The sequence below is a fragment of the Thermothelomyces thermophilus genome, chromosome 1, assembly GCF_000226095.1.
Source record: "Thermothelomyces thermophilus ATCC 42464 chromosome 1, complete sequence".
NCBI classification, from domain to species: Eukaryota; Fungi; Ascomycota; class Sordariomycetes; order Sordariales; family Chaetomiaceae; genus Thermothelomyces; species Thermothelomyces thermophilus.
In genome coordinates this window covers 9,516,508-9,531,607 of record NC_016472.1, presented here as the reverse complement: position 1 = coordinate 9,531,607, position 15,100 = coordinate 9,516,508, and the positions used below count along the sequence as shown (strand labels likewise).

The 15,100-nt window shown below is 58.3% G+C and overlaps 4 protein-coding genes across 4 annotated transcripts; 2 read left to right on the top strand and 2 right to left on the bottom strand.

The window, feature by feature from the left end:
* The first annotated feature begins 345 nt into the window (after positions 1 to 345).
* On the top strand, positions 346 to 2,395 carry MYCTH_2299373 (uncharacterized protein). The gene is made up of 2 exons (XM_003660688.1): positions 346 to 663; positions 777 to 2,395. The coding sequence occupies exons 1-2, from the start codon at positions 427 to 429 to the stop codon at positions 2,238 to 2,240; spliced, it is 1,701 nt and encodes a 566-aa protein (XP_003660736.1). The 5' UTR covers positions 346 to 426; the 3' UTR covers positions 2,241 to 2,395.
* Positions 2,396 to 2,817: 422 nt separating this feature from the next.
* Positions 2,818 to 4,634, bottom strand: MYCTH_2299371 (uncharacterized protein). Its single transcript, XM_003660687.1, has 2 exons — positions 4,007 to 4,634; positions 2,818 to 3,890 (listed from the first exon to the last, which is right to left on the bottom strand). The coding sequence occupies exons 1-2, from the start codon at positions 4,418 to 4,420 to the stop codon at positions 2,916 to 2,918; spliced, it is 1,389 nt and encodes a 462-aa protein (XP_003660735.1). The 5' UTR covers positions 4,421 to 4,634; the 3' UTR covers positions 2,818 to 2,915.
* A 3,727-nt stretch (positions 4,635 to 8,361) lies between these two features.
* On the top strand, positions 8,362 to 10,157 carry MYCTH_2299369 (uncharacterized protein). Its single transcript, XM_003660686.1, has one exon. It carries the CDS (start codon positions 8,486 to 8,488, stop codon positions 10,070 to 10,072), a length of 1,587 nt encoding a protein of 528 aa, XP_003660734.1. The 5' UTR covers positions 8,362 to 8,485; the 3' UTR covers positions 10,073 to 10,157.
* A 541-nt stretch (positions 10,158 to 10,698) lies between these two features.
* Positions 10,699 to 14,727, bottom strand: MYCTH_2299367 (uncharacterized protein). Its single transcript, XM_003660685.1, has 3 exons — positions 13,925 to 14,727; positions 11,752 to 13,771; positions 10,699 to 11,690 (listed from the first exon to the last, which is right to left on the bottom strand). Exons 1-3 carry the CDS (start codon positions 14,368 to 14,370, stop codon positions 11,073 to 11,075), a joined length of 3,084 nt encoding a protein of 1,027 aa, XP_003660733.1. The 5' UTR covers positions 14,371 to 14,727; the 3' UTR covers positions 10,699 to 11,072.
* Between the last annotated feature and the right edge of the window lie 373 nt (positions 14,728 to 15,100).

Below are 15,100 nucleotides of genomic sequence, written 5' to 3'. Positions count from 1 at the left end.
TCGGCACGGCAGATAGGTAATCCACGAACCCGGTTTGCTCTCCGGGCCCTTGCTAGCGGAATAGCGACATCATCCACGAGCAGATCCGGGTCCCCGCGCGAAGGAATGGCCGGGGGGGTTACGGTTGATGCGCGCCAATTGCGGCGGCGCCGGTGGGTAACGAATTGTTTGGAGAGTCTGGTTGTGGATCGCCTGTTTCCACCAGTGAGAGAAAGTCTACACTACTGTAAGCACCCCCCAGGTCCCGCTCATCAGTGAGTGGCCGCCCCGCAGCGGGACCGAGCCCCTCCAAACCCCGCAACCAACCCGCAACCAACCCGCAACCAACTTCTAACGTATCCAGAAGCGGGAAGTTGGCAACCCACACTGCAATCCACACTCCACAACAGCAACCGCAACCACCACCACGACGCATAATTGCGCGCCATGTCCAAAGCGGCCGCATTTCTGGCAGACCCGCCGGCGACCGACGACCGCCCCAGCTTCGAGACCATCCATAAGCACGGCCACCAGGATCTGGTGCAGGCCGTCGCCTTCAATGGCCACGGCGACCGCTGCGCGACGGGCTCTGTCGACGGCAAGATCCGCGTCTTCAACCGCCACAAGGACGGCGTTTGGCGTTTGTGCGATACCTGGGGGGCCCATGCCAGCGAGATCCTAGAAGTACGTTCCCCTGTTTGTTGCACCCCCAACCATGTATGAACAGGACGTATGAACAGGACGTATGAACAGTACCAAGCTAAACACCAAGCTAAACCATTCCATCCCTGTCCCAGCTCCAATGGCTCCCGACCACCATCTATCCCAACCTCCTGGCCTCGCTCGGCATCGAGGGCCGCTTCAAGCTCTGGGCCGAAGACCCTTCGGCCGCCTCGGGCCGCCGCTTCGCCGAGTCCACCCGTAACGGGCCCCTCGTCACCATTCCCTCTCGCTCGCCGTACCTCGGCCCCAACGGCACCGGCAATGTCGCACCGGCGACGGGCATCGGCAGCCCCATGCCCGCCCCGGCCTCGTCCAGCTTCGACGGCAGCACCGCCGCCAGCGGCGCAGCTGCCACAGCCAAGCCGGCTTTCGAGACCCGCAACTCCCGCTCCCCCTACCGCTCCTTCTCCCTCAAACATCTCGACGACTCGCGCACCACCTACTTGGCCTTGCTCTCCGCCGACGGTGGCCTGACCGTCTACGAGAACGACCGCATCGAGAACCTCGCCGCCTTCACCCTCCTCGACGAGCTCTCCACCATCCCCACCACCACCACCACCACCACCACCACCAACACCACCACCAACATCACTGCCACCGCCGTCGCCACCGCCACCACCACCACTACCGGCGCCCACCCCACGACCACCGCTGCCTCTGCCACCACCGAGGGCGGGAGCGGCGCAAGCGGCACCGCGCCGCGACGCATCACCCGGGGCGAGGAGACGTCGTTCCGGGTCCGGTTCGACCCGAACCCGGAGGTGTGCTACACGGCGCTGCGGGCGGGCGTGCCGTCGGACGCGCTGGGGCTGGCGGTGGCCGTCATGGACCGCGTGCGCGTGTACCGCACGCGCGACACGGTCCGCGCCTCGCTCGGCGTCGCCGCCGCCTCCAAGGCTTTCTACCTCGCCGCCGAGGTCGTCGCCGGCGTCCACCGCGGCCTCGTCCGCGACCTCGCCTGGGCCCCGGGCAACATCCGCGGCTACGACATCATCGCGACCGCCTGTCAGGACGGCTTCGTCAGGGTCTTCCGCCTCGATGCCTTGCCTCCTCCTTCACCCCCCTCCTCCTCCGGGGAAGGGGGGGAGGAGGACGGCGGGGACGAGGAAGAACCAGGCGGCGGCAGCGGTGGTGGTGGTGGTGGTGGTGGGAAATGGTCTGCGGATAAGGTCAAGAAGCACGGCAGTGGCGTGCGACGTCGCGGAGACGGGGAGGACGGCGGCGGCAGCCACGCGTCGCGGGCCTCGCTCATGTCGTCGGCCTCCTCCGGGATCCGCGCCGGGCTGGACCAGAGCCGGGGCAACCCGGACCGGCGGGCGACGGGGCTGCCGGGCCACATCCGGCACGTCATGACGGAGATCTCGCGGCTGGACTGCCACCGGACCCCCGTCTGGCGCGTCGGCTTCGACGACGACGGCCAGATCCTCGGCAGCGTGGGCGACGAGGGCAAGCTCCTGTGCTACCGCCAGAAGCCCGACGGCACCTGGGCCAAGAGCACCGAGATGGCCATGATCAAGATGAGGATGGCCGCCCCATGATGTGAGAGAAGGGGGGGGGGGGACTCCCGGCCTAAAATTCTTCTCCGCCTGGCAGATCGCGGCTGCTGATGAGCCGCAAAAATGCATGCGACATAACCCGCCCCCAACACATAATTACCCAACGATCGCCGGGGAAGAACATATTTAGAAGGCGATTCGTCCCGCCATTGTTTCTCGGCTCGATCAATAGGCACTGCCAAAAAAACCAGAGCCAACGGCCTCGGTGGATAGCTGCCTTGTGCACCCGGTGTGCGGTTGGGAACTGTTCTACTTAAATCCACTACCGCGCGTCGCGGTTCAACCTGCCAGTCAAACGGCAAACCGCTGGAGAGAGGCAGGAACTACCCTTCGAAAGAGCCGCCGACTTGGCCGTGTTTCGCATAGCCGGCCGGCTGCCCTTACTTGGCGGAAGGTGATGTCGGGCCAAGGGAGAGGGGAGGGCAAAGGCAGAGAGGGCCCTATGTGGGCATGTATCCTCATGTTCCGGGATGCATGGTTGAGCTGAACGGGCTAAGACCGCATACTGTAATACGCGCATCATCATCCCTGGCACCTCTTACCCAGGGAAAGGGGGAAAAAAATTTTTACTACTATGGTCTAAAGCCTTTCTATAGCCCTCGCAGATCCAAAAAAAAGAAAAGAAAAAAAAGACTCGATATATCGCGTGCCTGTCGGCTAGTGTATGCTCCAGTTATCCTCTTTAAATACCAGCCTCGCCAATGAATGCCTCACAAACAACCCAAACAAGCCTAGCGCCGCCTGGGCCGCCGTGATCTCGGCCGCCAGCCGGTCCTCCCGCAGCGGGCCCCTCCACACCAACCACAGGTTCAACAAGGTGAAGTTGCTCGTCTCGACCAGCCTTCCCTCCTCATCCACCACCACCTTCAAGAGGCCCAACCGCCCCAGCAGCCTCAGCCCCCAATCGACAAGCTTGAACCGCGGCTGGCGCGCCTCGGACCAGGCCGTGACGCTCGGCTCGAGCAGGCCGGTGCGGGCGTTGAAGCGGGGCAGGCGGTGGCGCGGGCAGGGGACGAGGCCGAAGAGCTGCGGGGTGGAGTAGACAAAGTTGAAGATCTGGGGGAGCAGCAGCAGCACCAGCGTCTTGCTGAAGTGGCCCAGGATGCTGACGACGACGAACACCATGCCGGCAAAGTAGCAGTACGTGTCGCCGACGAAGACGCGGGCCGGGTACCAGTTGTGGTAGAGCAGGGCCAGCGAGACGGCGAGGAAGGGGAGGAGGAAGGAGAGCGAGAAGAGGTGCGAGTCGGTGGCCGGGTGCGGGTAAGGGGTGAGCAGGTAGAGGGCGTCGTTGAGGGCGATCAGGGCGCCGATGACGACGGACTGGGCCACCTCGATGCCGTTGATGCCGGCGAGGATGTTGATGCTGTTGGGGCTGAAGATGGCCACGGCGGCCATGTAGACGTAGTAGAGCGCGCCCAGGTCGACGAGCTGGCCGAGGTAGGGCTGCAGCTGGATCGGGACGACGATGGAGGTCACGCCAAAGTCGACCCGGTAGACCACGAGGAGGGGGATGGCGGCGAAGGCGGGGATGAAGAACTTGTGCCGCCAGCGGATGTCGAAGAGGTCGTCGGCGAGCCCCAGGGAGGCGATGGTGTGCAGCGAGACGATGGCTGATAGGTAGGACGAGAGCTGGGGTTTTCCAGTGTCAACGGGGGGAACGCACCATAGCCAAGTTAAAAACCCCGATAGATAAAGGTAGATAGCGTTTGGCGATAATAATAATAATAATAATAGTAAAAGCTTACCTTGCTGTGCGGGAACCGATGCAGGAAGCGGCCCTGCTGCACATGTTCGACCTGCAGCACAACGTCCCGATTGCCGCCTCCACTCGTAGCCGCGACGACGTCCTTGTAGAAGGCAAAGGGAACAAACACAATCATGGCAAAGAGGTAGACGGCGGCGCACACGGCACCCATGCACTCGGGCAGCTCCTTGCGGTTGTGCTTGCTCATGTCGACGCCCTTGAAACCGGCCTTGATGAAGGTCGGGCCGAGCCGGCGGATCAGGGCAAAGGTGGCGCTGAAGGCCAGCCCGCTCAGGGCCAGCGACACCATGAGCGGCTTGTCATCGCCCTGGAAAGCGTTGGCGAGGATGGCGACGCAGGCGGCCGTGAGGGACACGAGACCGAGAGTCTCGGCGCGGGACAGTGACGAATTCATGGTCGGTCGACGGTCATTGTCGGCCGGGCCGGCATCCCTGGGGTCCTGTCCTCGAGTCCGCTGAGCCGGATCGAGATATTTTGGCACGGGGTGCGCGACTTCGCGCTGCCCGGGCTGTTGTGAAGGAAGAAGTGCAGGAGCCTCGAGGGCGCTTCTTTAGAATTCATTGATCGGCTCGGAAGTTAAAGACACATTTCCGGATGACGAAATGGCGAGACGCGGAAGGCGCGCGGCAGGGTCCTGGCCGGCCCACTGCCACGCCGGCTTGGCTACTAGTACGGAGTACTACGGCTCGGAATTGCCCGATTGGATGGCGTAACCAGGGGTTCAAAGAGTCCCCATTCTTATTAACAACCTACCATCGACACTACGTCCACCACGGATTATGAACTAATTCGTGCCTGTCTCGTACATTTATACATTTCCCACGCTCTGATAATCAGATCCCAATGTTTCCTGGTCCTTTGTTTCGGCATAGACCAGCTGCTACTCTAACCTTTAGGTAGCCCGTATTGTACAGTACGCTGATACAGTGTGAAGAGCCCGAGATGGTAAAATCTACCACGATCACGTTCGGGCTACTGCGCCTTCATCAAGCTGTTCTTCCGCAGCAGTGACAACCTACCGAGTAAGCGTGGAAGTGAGCACGTGTTTGTCGGCCGTCCCCGAGTACCGTAGCGTAGCAGGAACTCAAAAGAGGTTGGAGACCATGTTAGGCGAAACTTGACATGCCAAGTTTAGCACGCCAGGCCAACTCCCACAATAGATAGAACAGTGTGACTTCCTGGGTTATTGCTTCAAGGAATGCTTTTCAAATACAAGTTTGAACGAGTCAGCGAACAATCCTTCTCTCATGTCTCTTTTCAATGTGCCCAATGACAAGCAAATACGTCATACTAAAACCAGAAAAGTAAGGGCTATGTATAAGTAAGATAGTAAGTGGCCTTCCTGCGATGTTTCTGATAGAGCAATCATAATTTTCTGAGGCATACAATGCCAGCCTCAGCATGGCATCCCGCACGCTGTTAGATCTTTGCCACGGTAATTTGGCGACATTGAGCCCCCTTTCTCTCTTTGCACAATTGAGGCCGCCGCCTCCTGACATCCTTACTTCCTTGATTACTGATCTCCTAACCAGCCACCTCGGCTTGTGTGTACTGTACATACTTGCACAATCTGCTGAATCGGGACGCAGAACATCCTGCTATATCGTCACCTGATTCTGTAAACATGGCTGTCCTGGCTCTCCTGTTTCTTCGTGCACACTGCTACGTCGTAGAGCCGTCGCCCCGCAAATCTTATCTCGTGTGTCAGGAACCTCGCCGGCTTGAACGCCGGAGATCCATTGCGGATGTGATGGAGCGCAGTTACGGACTTGGCACAACCTACTGATATGCTATGTTTCTGAGTTTGGCCCTCCGCGTTCTGTATCAGTGATTGAAAGAAATGGACGAAGAGTAATAAGCTCACCTCCGCATCCGTCCTTGTTGACGAGCCGTGCAGGATGCGTTCTGATGTACCGGGCACTCGACTCCATCCTTTCATCTGCCCTTTTGATATGCGTCCTGCTTCTCAGAGCCATCGCTTGTGGCCTCGGAGCCGCATTTCTCAACCCTCTAAGGGGATAGTCGTGCTCCGTTAACCCCCAAGGTTTTACTGGAGGTTGTGTGCGGCGTTCGACCAAGAGGGAAGGGCCCTCCCAGAATAGTCTGAATGGTTGATGGTGGATTCCGCACATGAAAAAAAAAAAGCTGCCTATCTTCCCCCAGGGCAAGCCATACCAAGGTCCTGATCCAGACATAAAATGTGTAAGATGTGTTTCAGTATACGAGGAAAGCCTGTGATCACCCAAACTCGGCCCTGTATGGGGCAGAGCGGCGTAGTGCGGAGGTTACCGACATGTCGCTACCTCGCCAACTTGGACCGAGAATGGGTAGTGGGTGCTCGTTGACGAGGTTTTTTTTATTGTGCTGCCTAGCTTGGTCTGATCTCATCTGAGATCGACTTGAGAGGACCCGGTCCAATGGGGGCTGCACCCTGTGACGCCAGAGGAGGCTTGGTGAGAACCTAATTCGCTTGCGGGAACTGTGGGCAGGTGTGATTCTAGAAGGAGGGGTGCCCCCCGATGGGGAACTTTTTTGGATGGGAATTTGTGGACTCGGTTGGATAAGCTTCGAATCTGCATGCTCTGGGCCACGAGGGCCAAGGATGGCCATTTTGAGAAGCTGCTGTGCCCAAAGAAGAGGGGGGCCCCCTCCACCACCTGCCTCGCGGGCCGGGCTAAGTTGTCCGGAGTGAGGTGCATCGGTGCAAAGTGTGATTCGGTGAATACAAGTAATGAGTTGTTCTGGAGGGGGTTACCCAAAGACGTGGTTGCCCGAGTTCCTGGGATGGAAGTTCCTGGGATGGAAGTTCCTGGGATGGAAGTTCCTGGGATGGAAGTTCCTTCCTTCCCGTGTCCCATTGGCCAATTTCTCCTGTAAGTCAACCTCTCGAGAGCTCCCAGAGTAAAACTCTGCAAGCAGCGCCGCCGGGGTCAAACGCAGGCAAAACCCAGGGCGAGAAGTTCGTTATTCAGCAACATCCCATGACATCCCGACTTTTGCAAGGGCCGAGCCTTGACAAACTAAAGTTGAACACCGCTTGGCCCTGCAGAAACGCTCGACCCAGGCCAGGCAGCGACATTTCGACAACGCTGACTAGCGGGGTTGCCCATTTCACAGGGCGACAGTACGCTTAGTCACTGCATTGGAAGGGCGGGGCGCAACTTTCTTGGGCCCGGCAGCCACTGCCGATTCGCCAATTCTCCGACTCCGTGGATACACGGCGCGGTCGAGACTAGAGTTCTACAGCTCTCGGTTGGGCAGTTCGGCCATTTCGAGCACCGCGGCCCACGGCGGCGTGCAGGGAACTTGTCCTTCCCGTTGTGGAATTTTACCTTGGTGTTGTGCGTCAAGAGGCCTCTGTGATGACAGCGAGACGTCGAACGACCCCATTTTAGCACACTGCTCACTCTGCTACGTCAGACCCGAGAGACGAGCGTCGACGCCATGGCGGCGACGGAGCTGCCGATGTCTCTGGACCAGGGTTGGCGGCGAAAAGGGGGAAGGAAGATCATGTTTCGGGACATATCTGTCATCTGTAATCGGTATACGACTCGGCATATGATGGCCAGCTGAAGAATCTGCAAGGAAGGGTGTGCGGCTCGGGCGCTGAACACTTACATTGCTGCGCGAGGCACGTGGGACATTGTGTGCTGTACATACGAGCTGACGGGGTCGTGGATGAAGTAGTCTGTCTAGGCATTTGCTTTCGGCGGGCGGCCAAGCTGCCGTTCGAATTCTGGTTCTCCCCCTCCCCCTCCGATGCAGGTGGGGAGATGGCGCTGCTCATCCCGCGGTTGCAGAGCCGAGTAGGGATACGATGGTTATGGGTATGGGTATGGGATGAGTATGTGGGCGAACAATAAAGACTTGGACCCGAGTGTCCCCCCTCTCCCTCGCCCTCGCCCTCGCCCTCGCCAACCAACCGTGCAGCTTATACGAACACCCGGCCCTGGCTTCCGCGTTGCTGTTTTCACTCCGGCCTTCCCCTCCCTCCCTCGACGACACCATGTCCCAGCCGTCGCACTCGAACCGTTCGAGCATCGACTTAAGCAGCAACCCGACCAGCCCGTCGCCCTCCCCGGCTGCGGCTCCGCCGGATCCGCCCAAGCCAAAGCGCACGAGGGCAAGCAAGCCAAAGGTCCGCACGGGCTGTATTACATGGTGAGTCCCTGTTTACGACACTAACCCTCCGTGCTATTCCCCTGATTCGTACAAGAAATGTATGTGATGTATGCACCACCCGCTAACCCTGCATCCCCCCCCTTCTTCCGCAGCAAGTAAGTTGATCGTCGATGTCCGCCCTTCGTGGGCGGTGACCAGGCTGACCGGCCCCAGAATCCGTCGCGTGAAGTGTGACGAGGGGAAACCTGCTTGTCTCCGGTGCACATCCACCGGCCGGACCTGCGATGGCTATGACAAGTTCGCTCTCGCCCGATACAACTCGCCGGGCGCCAGCCAAATGGCCGAGAAGGCGCGAGCCGAGTTTGTCCGGGCCTGCGAGTGGAACGAGTCCCTCAGGTCTATGCGCCGAATCGAGGCCGACATCGACGGCACCGAGACTGAGAGGCGCTTGTTTGCCCGCTTCCGCGCGGCCACGGCCGGCCGCGTCTCCGCCCAGTTCTGCAACTTCGCCGCCTTCTGGTCGAGATTGAACCCCTTGACCGGTTCTCAGGACGAGGCCGTCAAGCACGCTGTGGTGGCTCTGGCAGCCGCCTACCAGATTTTCCAGTATCCGCACGAGCCCGCGATCGACGGCCTCAGCCGGGCCGACCTCGAAGTCCTCACGATCCAGCATTACAACCGATCCATCGAGCGGCTACAGACCCACGCCGGCTCTTCGGCCATCGAGAGCGTCCGTCTCACCCTTGTCTGCTGTCTGGCTTTCGTCTCGCTCGAGTCCCTTCGCGGGAATCACGAAGTGGCCGTCACTCACCTGACCAACGGTCTGCGTATCCTCCAGTCCCTCCCCGACTCCGCCTTCGACTTCCTCGCCGACCGCTCCGTCTTCGTCTGGCCTTTCGACCTGCAGGGGACCTCCCTTCAGATTCCCGACATCATCCGGCTATTCGCCCGGTTCGAACGCTCGGCCTGCTTCTTCACACACGGCATCCAACCCGTCGTCTCGGAGCGTGCTTACCGCGCTCGCCGCTTCGACGACGGCTCTAGCGACTCGCTCTTCCCCGACATAGCCCATGCTCGCATGGCCATGTCCTGCTTCCAGCACGACGTCATGGCCCGTATGCACGAGATCGCCGCCGCCGCCGCCGCCGGGGACTCGTCGTCCGCCGTCGTGTTCTGGGCCGACCCCGTCCAGCAGCGTCAACAGGCCTGCCTCGTCGCCCGAAGCGCCCGTCTCGGCCTCCTCGTAGCCGACTTCTGCTCTCCATCCCGTTTCGGCACCCTCGACCCAACCAGTCCGGAACTCTTCGCCCTCTACCTCGACCTCATTTACTTTCTCTGTGCTCGGTTTATCATCGCCAACGCCGCAGGCGGCACCACCTTCACTCCCAACGCCAACCCTTTCCCCGCCACCTCTCAACACCTAAATCACCACCTCCACCATCCAACCCTTCCTCTACCGCCTCCGTTGGCAAACGATCAACTCGACGCCCCAGCCACGTCCTTCCTTCACCCAATCCTCCATTTTACTTCCAGACTTTTCGCCGCTTCCATCTCCCAACAGCAACAGCAGCAGCAACAGCAACAACAACAACGACAACCTGTTCGCACCCCAACAAACCTTCACACCCACCTTCTCGGCCCCCTCTATCTCGTCGCAGCTCACATCCCAGATCCCCATAACCCCACACGAGCCGCGGCAGACAACCTCCTAGCCCAAATACTGACCCCCAACGGTGAGAGCCGGGGGGTGCCAAACATGACGGCGACGATGACGGTCGACACTAGCTTGATCGAGCGGGCAATCGACAACGAACTGAAGATGAGGGGTCGGGCAGGAGGAGGAGGAGGAGCAGAGCCGCCAAGGGCATTGACGGGGCCCGGGTGTCTACCTTTCCTATGGGACGCTCTGGTCCGTCGATCCTGATCTCTCTCAATCGATGGGTGATAGCGAGAGTGTAAGACAGACAGACACACACACACACACACACACACACAGAGAGAGAGAGAGAGAGAGAGTAACCACTTCTGTACAAGAATGAAACTTGGTACGGAGGGTCGGGGGGCCAAGAAGTCCGAGGCCCGGTAAGTTTGGTGTCAACAGACATCAGGCTTAAGATGGGATGGTTTGGGGAAGCCGGGTAACGCGTTTTCGGAATGAAATGAATGAGTGAATGACATAGATGGATAGATAGATCGGTTAACGATGGCCCATGGGCGGCCTACCGACTGGACTGGACAGAGAGTGGTCATCAGATGAGAATAGATGAATCTCTTCAATGGTAATGGATGAGGCTGAACTGGTCAAGCGTGCAAACGGATTGTTAGAAAATGGCGAGTAGTTACCCGTCAGTGACCCCGGTCTTGCTGACACAACTCAAAATCCGCCTGCCTAGGTTTCATATATACGCATGTTGGCGGGTTGAGAGACAATCAGACATTGCGTCGAGCATCGAGAGAATCTGACCGAGCTGGTTCCTCTAATGCTGCGACAACAATGATTTCTTTGGCCAAGCGCTCGTACCTGAGTTGGGCGAGTCCTCTCGACGGTTTCTCGGCAGACTTCGTCAGATGGCGGCAGAGCATCAACCGGCCTTGACGCCAATCCCCCCGGCACACCTCCTTTAGGCCGACGCGAGTCACCATATCCATGAATCCAGCTCAGACTTGGGGGTATGATTCCGCTTGTACTTCTATCAGGAGACCTATGACGAATAACAATACTTTGCGTTAGTCAAAAAAAAAAAAAAAGGTTACCGAGCCCTGAGAAAGAAACCGTTCCCACCCAGACACCACGAACAGCTACCATCCGTCTTCTCGCCAACCCCCATTCCAGAAGCCCGATCCAACGCCAGCCCTCTCGTCACCCAAGCTCCCTTTTCCTCACTTGTAAGCGTCTCGCGGCCAAAGAAGTTCTTTTTCCAACCTCAAAGCCTTCCAGCGACGACCTCCTTCTCAAAGATTCTCACGTCGTCCACCTCGTAGAACATAACACCCTGGTATAGACTGGTCTTCTGTCCCAGGAACTCATCCCCATCCTCGTCACTGGAGTCGCCAATCCCATTCTCGCTTGAACTACTGTCTCCGCCGTTCTCGCCCAGCTCGGCAGCAATGATAGCGCTGACATCCAGATCCTCGACGCCGACGCCCGACGCTAATTGCGCCGAAAGCGGGCCTGAGGAAGAAGGGGGGGAGGAAGAAGAAGATGATGATGATGACGAAGAAGAGCTATGATGCTTGCTCTTGCCCTTCTTATTCTTATTCTTCTCCGCAGCATCTTTGAGCCCGTGCTCGAGATCATCCTTGTGGCACCATTCACCCGTATCGAGCTTCACCCACTCGGACAGCCGCATAATCCTGTCGGCGCGCTCATCCTCGTCAATGGCAATCCAGTCGAGCTTGAGGTCCGGGTTATGCGAGATGCTGTCAACAAGGAAACGCTTAGTCTCGCGCACAACCCAGACACAGGTATCGCTGTTATGCAGATGGTGAACGTGCAGGGCGCGGAGAGTCTTGAAGGCATTGACATGCTGCGCGAAGCAATGCTGTTTCGAGAAGGTCAGCAAAAGTCATGAAAAAGAATGCATAAAAGGCAAGACGACAAACCATTGTTCGGACGTTCATGTTGCAAGCCAGCTCCTCGAGCCTCTTTCCACGCCTACTTAGCAGCAGGACCGTCTTCTCGTCTACATCCCAGGCCGCATCGGCCAGGTTCTTTATCATGAGGTTTCGTATTGTTGGAGCATGCTTCCTAAGAACGATGCGGCGGATCTGGTCCATGGTCGTTTGCGTCCGGGGCGCGAAGCTCTCGGGTTTCTCGCTAGGGTCCCGTTCGAGCATCAGGAGCTCGCGCACCTCCTCAAGCGAGGCGATACAGTTCAGAAAGCTGAGCGAGACATTGTCGGTAAAGACCTCGCGCAGCGGCAGCGGGGCTTCCTTATTCTCCCTGTGAAGCAGTGCCCAGATTGGCGCCTGGATACCCACGTTGAGCAGCGTCAAGCGGCGAAGGACGCGGAGATCGACGGCCTTGGACAGAACCGACGCCTTTGTCGGAATGAGAAAGATGCTAAGAGACTCGAGGGCGAGTCCTCTGGTGTCCCGGATGTAGTCGCGCACCTGGCGAGCATGCTCCTTGCACGACCAGACCTCGCCTGCCGAAGACTTATCGGCACATTCGATCGCAGACTGGCACGCGCTGATCTGCTCCTGCATATCTCGGATGCTCCGCGTGAGCCTCAGTAACTGCGACTCGGCATCGCCAAGGGAATCAAGGTTGGCGGGAGAGTTGGCCGCCCGCCACCGCCGGATCTCGTCGCCCAAAGCGCTGGCCTGAGATTCGAACGTTTGTAGTTCTTCAGCCAGAGCCTTGAAGTCGGCTTTCTGCAACTTGAGAGTGGCTAGAGCCTCTCCATATCTCGTCCTCGTGTCGGCAAGCGCCGGGTTGTCCGCTGACGTTGCTGTTTCATCCCCTGGCGCTTCACCGGCTGGTGGCTCTCCGGCATCGATAGCGAGCTGTTCTAGTGGCTCTTCGATATCTATGTCGTCGGGATCCGCGACCCGCCTGTGATCCTTGGGTTTCTTGGAGGCTGCCGACTCTCCAAAGAGGCTCACCTCGGGAGCACTTGCTTCAGAGGACACACCTTCCGCGGCCTTGTCAGATGGCTCGCTGATACTCGACGGAGCACCGTCGGCTCCGTTCTGGTCCTGGTCTGCCTTCTCTCCGCGTGACTTGGCCTCCTCGACGTACTTCCGGGCAGCGAGGCCAATCATATCGGTAATGTCTTGCGATGCGGCGAACTCCTTGGTGCCGTTTAGCTCACCCATGAGTTTGGGCGTGATCGTCTTGATCATATCAACCAACTCTTGCTCGGTCCTCGCCTTGCCCTTCTTATTCTTATTCTTATTCTTCTTCTTTTCAGTCTCCACCACGGCTGCCTCCAGCTCCTCTGCCGGCGTCGGCTCGGCATCGAGAATCCTGGCCAAAACCGTCTCCTGAACCTTCCTTGCCTGCTGTGCCCGGAAGTCTCTGGCCTGTTCACTCATTCCGACGTCTTCTAACGGGACGGGCATTATGCCATCTTCCTGGTCTGACTCTTCAGAATCAGAGACGTTGGCCTGGTGATTGCGGGCTGCAGAGGCAAGCTTCTCCGAGAAAGACAGCTTGAGTTCCGAGAGGGTCCCGGCGGAGTTTCGAACGGCCGACTGGAGTTCTGGCACAATGTCGAGGTTGTCAATGTCTAGAACGGCGAGGCTCTTGAGCCCCTTGAAGCCAGACAAGGTCGGATGCTCTCTGTTCAGAAACCCTTTCCTCGGAGATCTGGAACGGGCCTGCTTGAGCCCAGACGACGGGCCCGGCGGTACCGAGGAGGACTCGAACACACCATCTGAAGGACCTTGGGCGCCAAACGCAAAGACCGGCGGAGGAAGGGGAGGGGGAACTGAAGGTATAGGCGCAACATGGACCGATGCTGGCGAGGATGTGGAATTCGAGGCGCCGAATGTGGGGGACGAGGCACTCTGGTATCGCGATGGTAAGGTCTGGAGCCTTATGTGGACATGCGAGAGTGCCGGAATCTGATGCAACTCCTTGTACACTGGACGGCTGAGCTCGACTCCGATGTTCCACCTAAAAAAATAATAAAAAAAAAAAAAAAAAAAAGAGCGTCAGCGGGCCAACCCGTTGTTGCGGGAACCAAGATCCGGCGCGTATCTATGGGCACGGCAAATGCGACTCGTATGGCGCAGCCGAGCCAAATGCCGTACTTGTGGGAAGACTCACTTAAAGGACTCGAGAGACTGTGCCTTGCGCAGCGCCAAGAGAAGAAGCGTGTTCATAAACTTGCCGCAGCTGAGGGTGGAATGATAGGGGCGGTACGAGACGGCTGCAGTGAAATCCAAGGTGACCGTGTCGAAAGTCATGCGCCTGAGGTAGCGGGCATAGTTGTAGTCGCTCGTCGCAAAGGTGTCAAGACCGAGGGCGAGAGGGTCGAAAGACGTGTCCTCTGGGCGCCTGTTGCCTTCCGGGAAGACAATCTTAAAGTCTCGGTACAGTTCGGCAGCAGCAAGGTCGCGGAAGTGCCTCGACACCGTGGCGAGGCAGATCAGGTCCTTATTCGAGCACTGTCTGAAGATCTCTCTCTGCACCTCTTGCGGCAGATCCATGAAGTTGCGGGCCGGGCCGGTTGGTAGGGTTGCGGCCGCTTCTTGGGCCGCAGAGGGCGCCATAGAGGGAGTCGAGGAAGAAGTTATGGAGGCCATCACAAGAGGTGTGCTGGCCAGGGCGAGAAGGGAGGTTCCGGTAAGACAAAGGCGTAAGTCCGGAAGTTGAGACCCGTCGTTCGTCTGGATTGCTGCGAGCCGATACCGACGAGAGACGGTCTTTTGTCGGGGAACCAGCTCAATTCAACACGGCGGGGTCTGTTTCCTCTAGCAAGTAACTATAAGCAGGCTGGCTCAACGTCTCATCAACCGTGGATTTGGGGTTGGGGCTCTGAAATCGAGGCAGAGAGTCGCTTGAATCGCCGCAGATAAATACTGTGGGAGAAGCAAGAGAAGCAAAAGAATAAAATACATTGGAAAAATAAAAAAAAACAAAGAAGAAGAAGGGTGGAATGAAAGCAGCACCGGCAGGCTGTCAAGTCGCCGAAAGATGCAGCTGCAAGTGCGGAGGAAGTAAGTCGAGGGTGGTGCATTGGATATAATCCGCCCTCGGCGGGCAGCCTGCCGGTCGATGTTCGGGTGTGCATGAGTGGGATGCCAGGGTAAGGCACAGAACCTACACTAGCTGATGTATGTATGCATGTGTGTATGTATGTATGTACTGTACTGTACATAACTATGTATACACAGAGTACAGCACGTTGTTGGTTCATACCTACAGATACACACACAGTACGTACGAGTATGTGCGTCCCAACCTCCTGCAGTATTTAGTGCGTCCTAGATAGGTAGTTTA

Coding starts and splice junctions, on each gene's coding strand:
- MYCTH_2299373 (XM_003660688.1), top strand. CDS start 427: ATGTCCAAAGCGGCCGCATTTCTGGCAGACCCGCCGGCGACCGACGAC. Junction 664..776: donor ATGCCAGCGAGATCCTAGAA/GTACGTTCCCCT, acceptor TCCCTGTCCCAG/CTCCAATGGCTCCCGACCAC.
- MYCTH_2299371 (XM_003660687.1), bottom strand. CDS start 4,420: ATGAATTCGTCACTGTCCCGCGCCGAGACTCTCGGTCTCGTGTCCCTC. Junction 3,891..4,006: donor ATCGGTTCCCGCACAGCAAG/GTAAGCTTTTAC, acceptor GGAAAACCCCAG/CTCTCGTCCTACCTATCAGC.
- MYCTH_2299369 (XM_003660686.1), top strand. CDS start 8,486: ATGGCCGAGAAGGCGCGAGCCGAGTTTGTCCGGGCCTGCGAGTGGAAC.
- MYCTH_2299367 (XM_003660685.1), bottom strand. CDS start 14,370: ATGGCGCCCTCTGCGGCCCAAGAAGCGGCCGCAACCCTACCAACCGGC. Junction 13,772..13,924: donor CAGTCTCTCGAGTCCTTTAA/GTGAGTCTTCCC, acceptor TTATTTTTTTAG/GTGGAACATCGGAGTCGAGC. Junction 11,691..11,751: donor ACATGAACGTCCGAACAATG/GTTTGTCGTCTT, acceptor TTCTCGAAACAG/CATTGCTTCGCGCAGCATGT.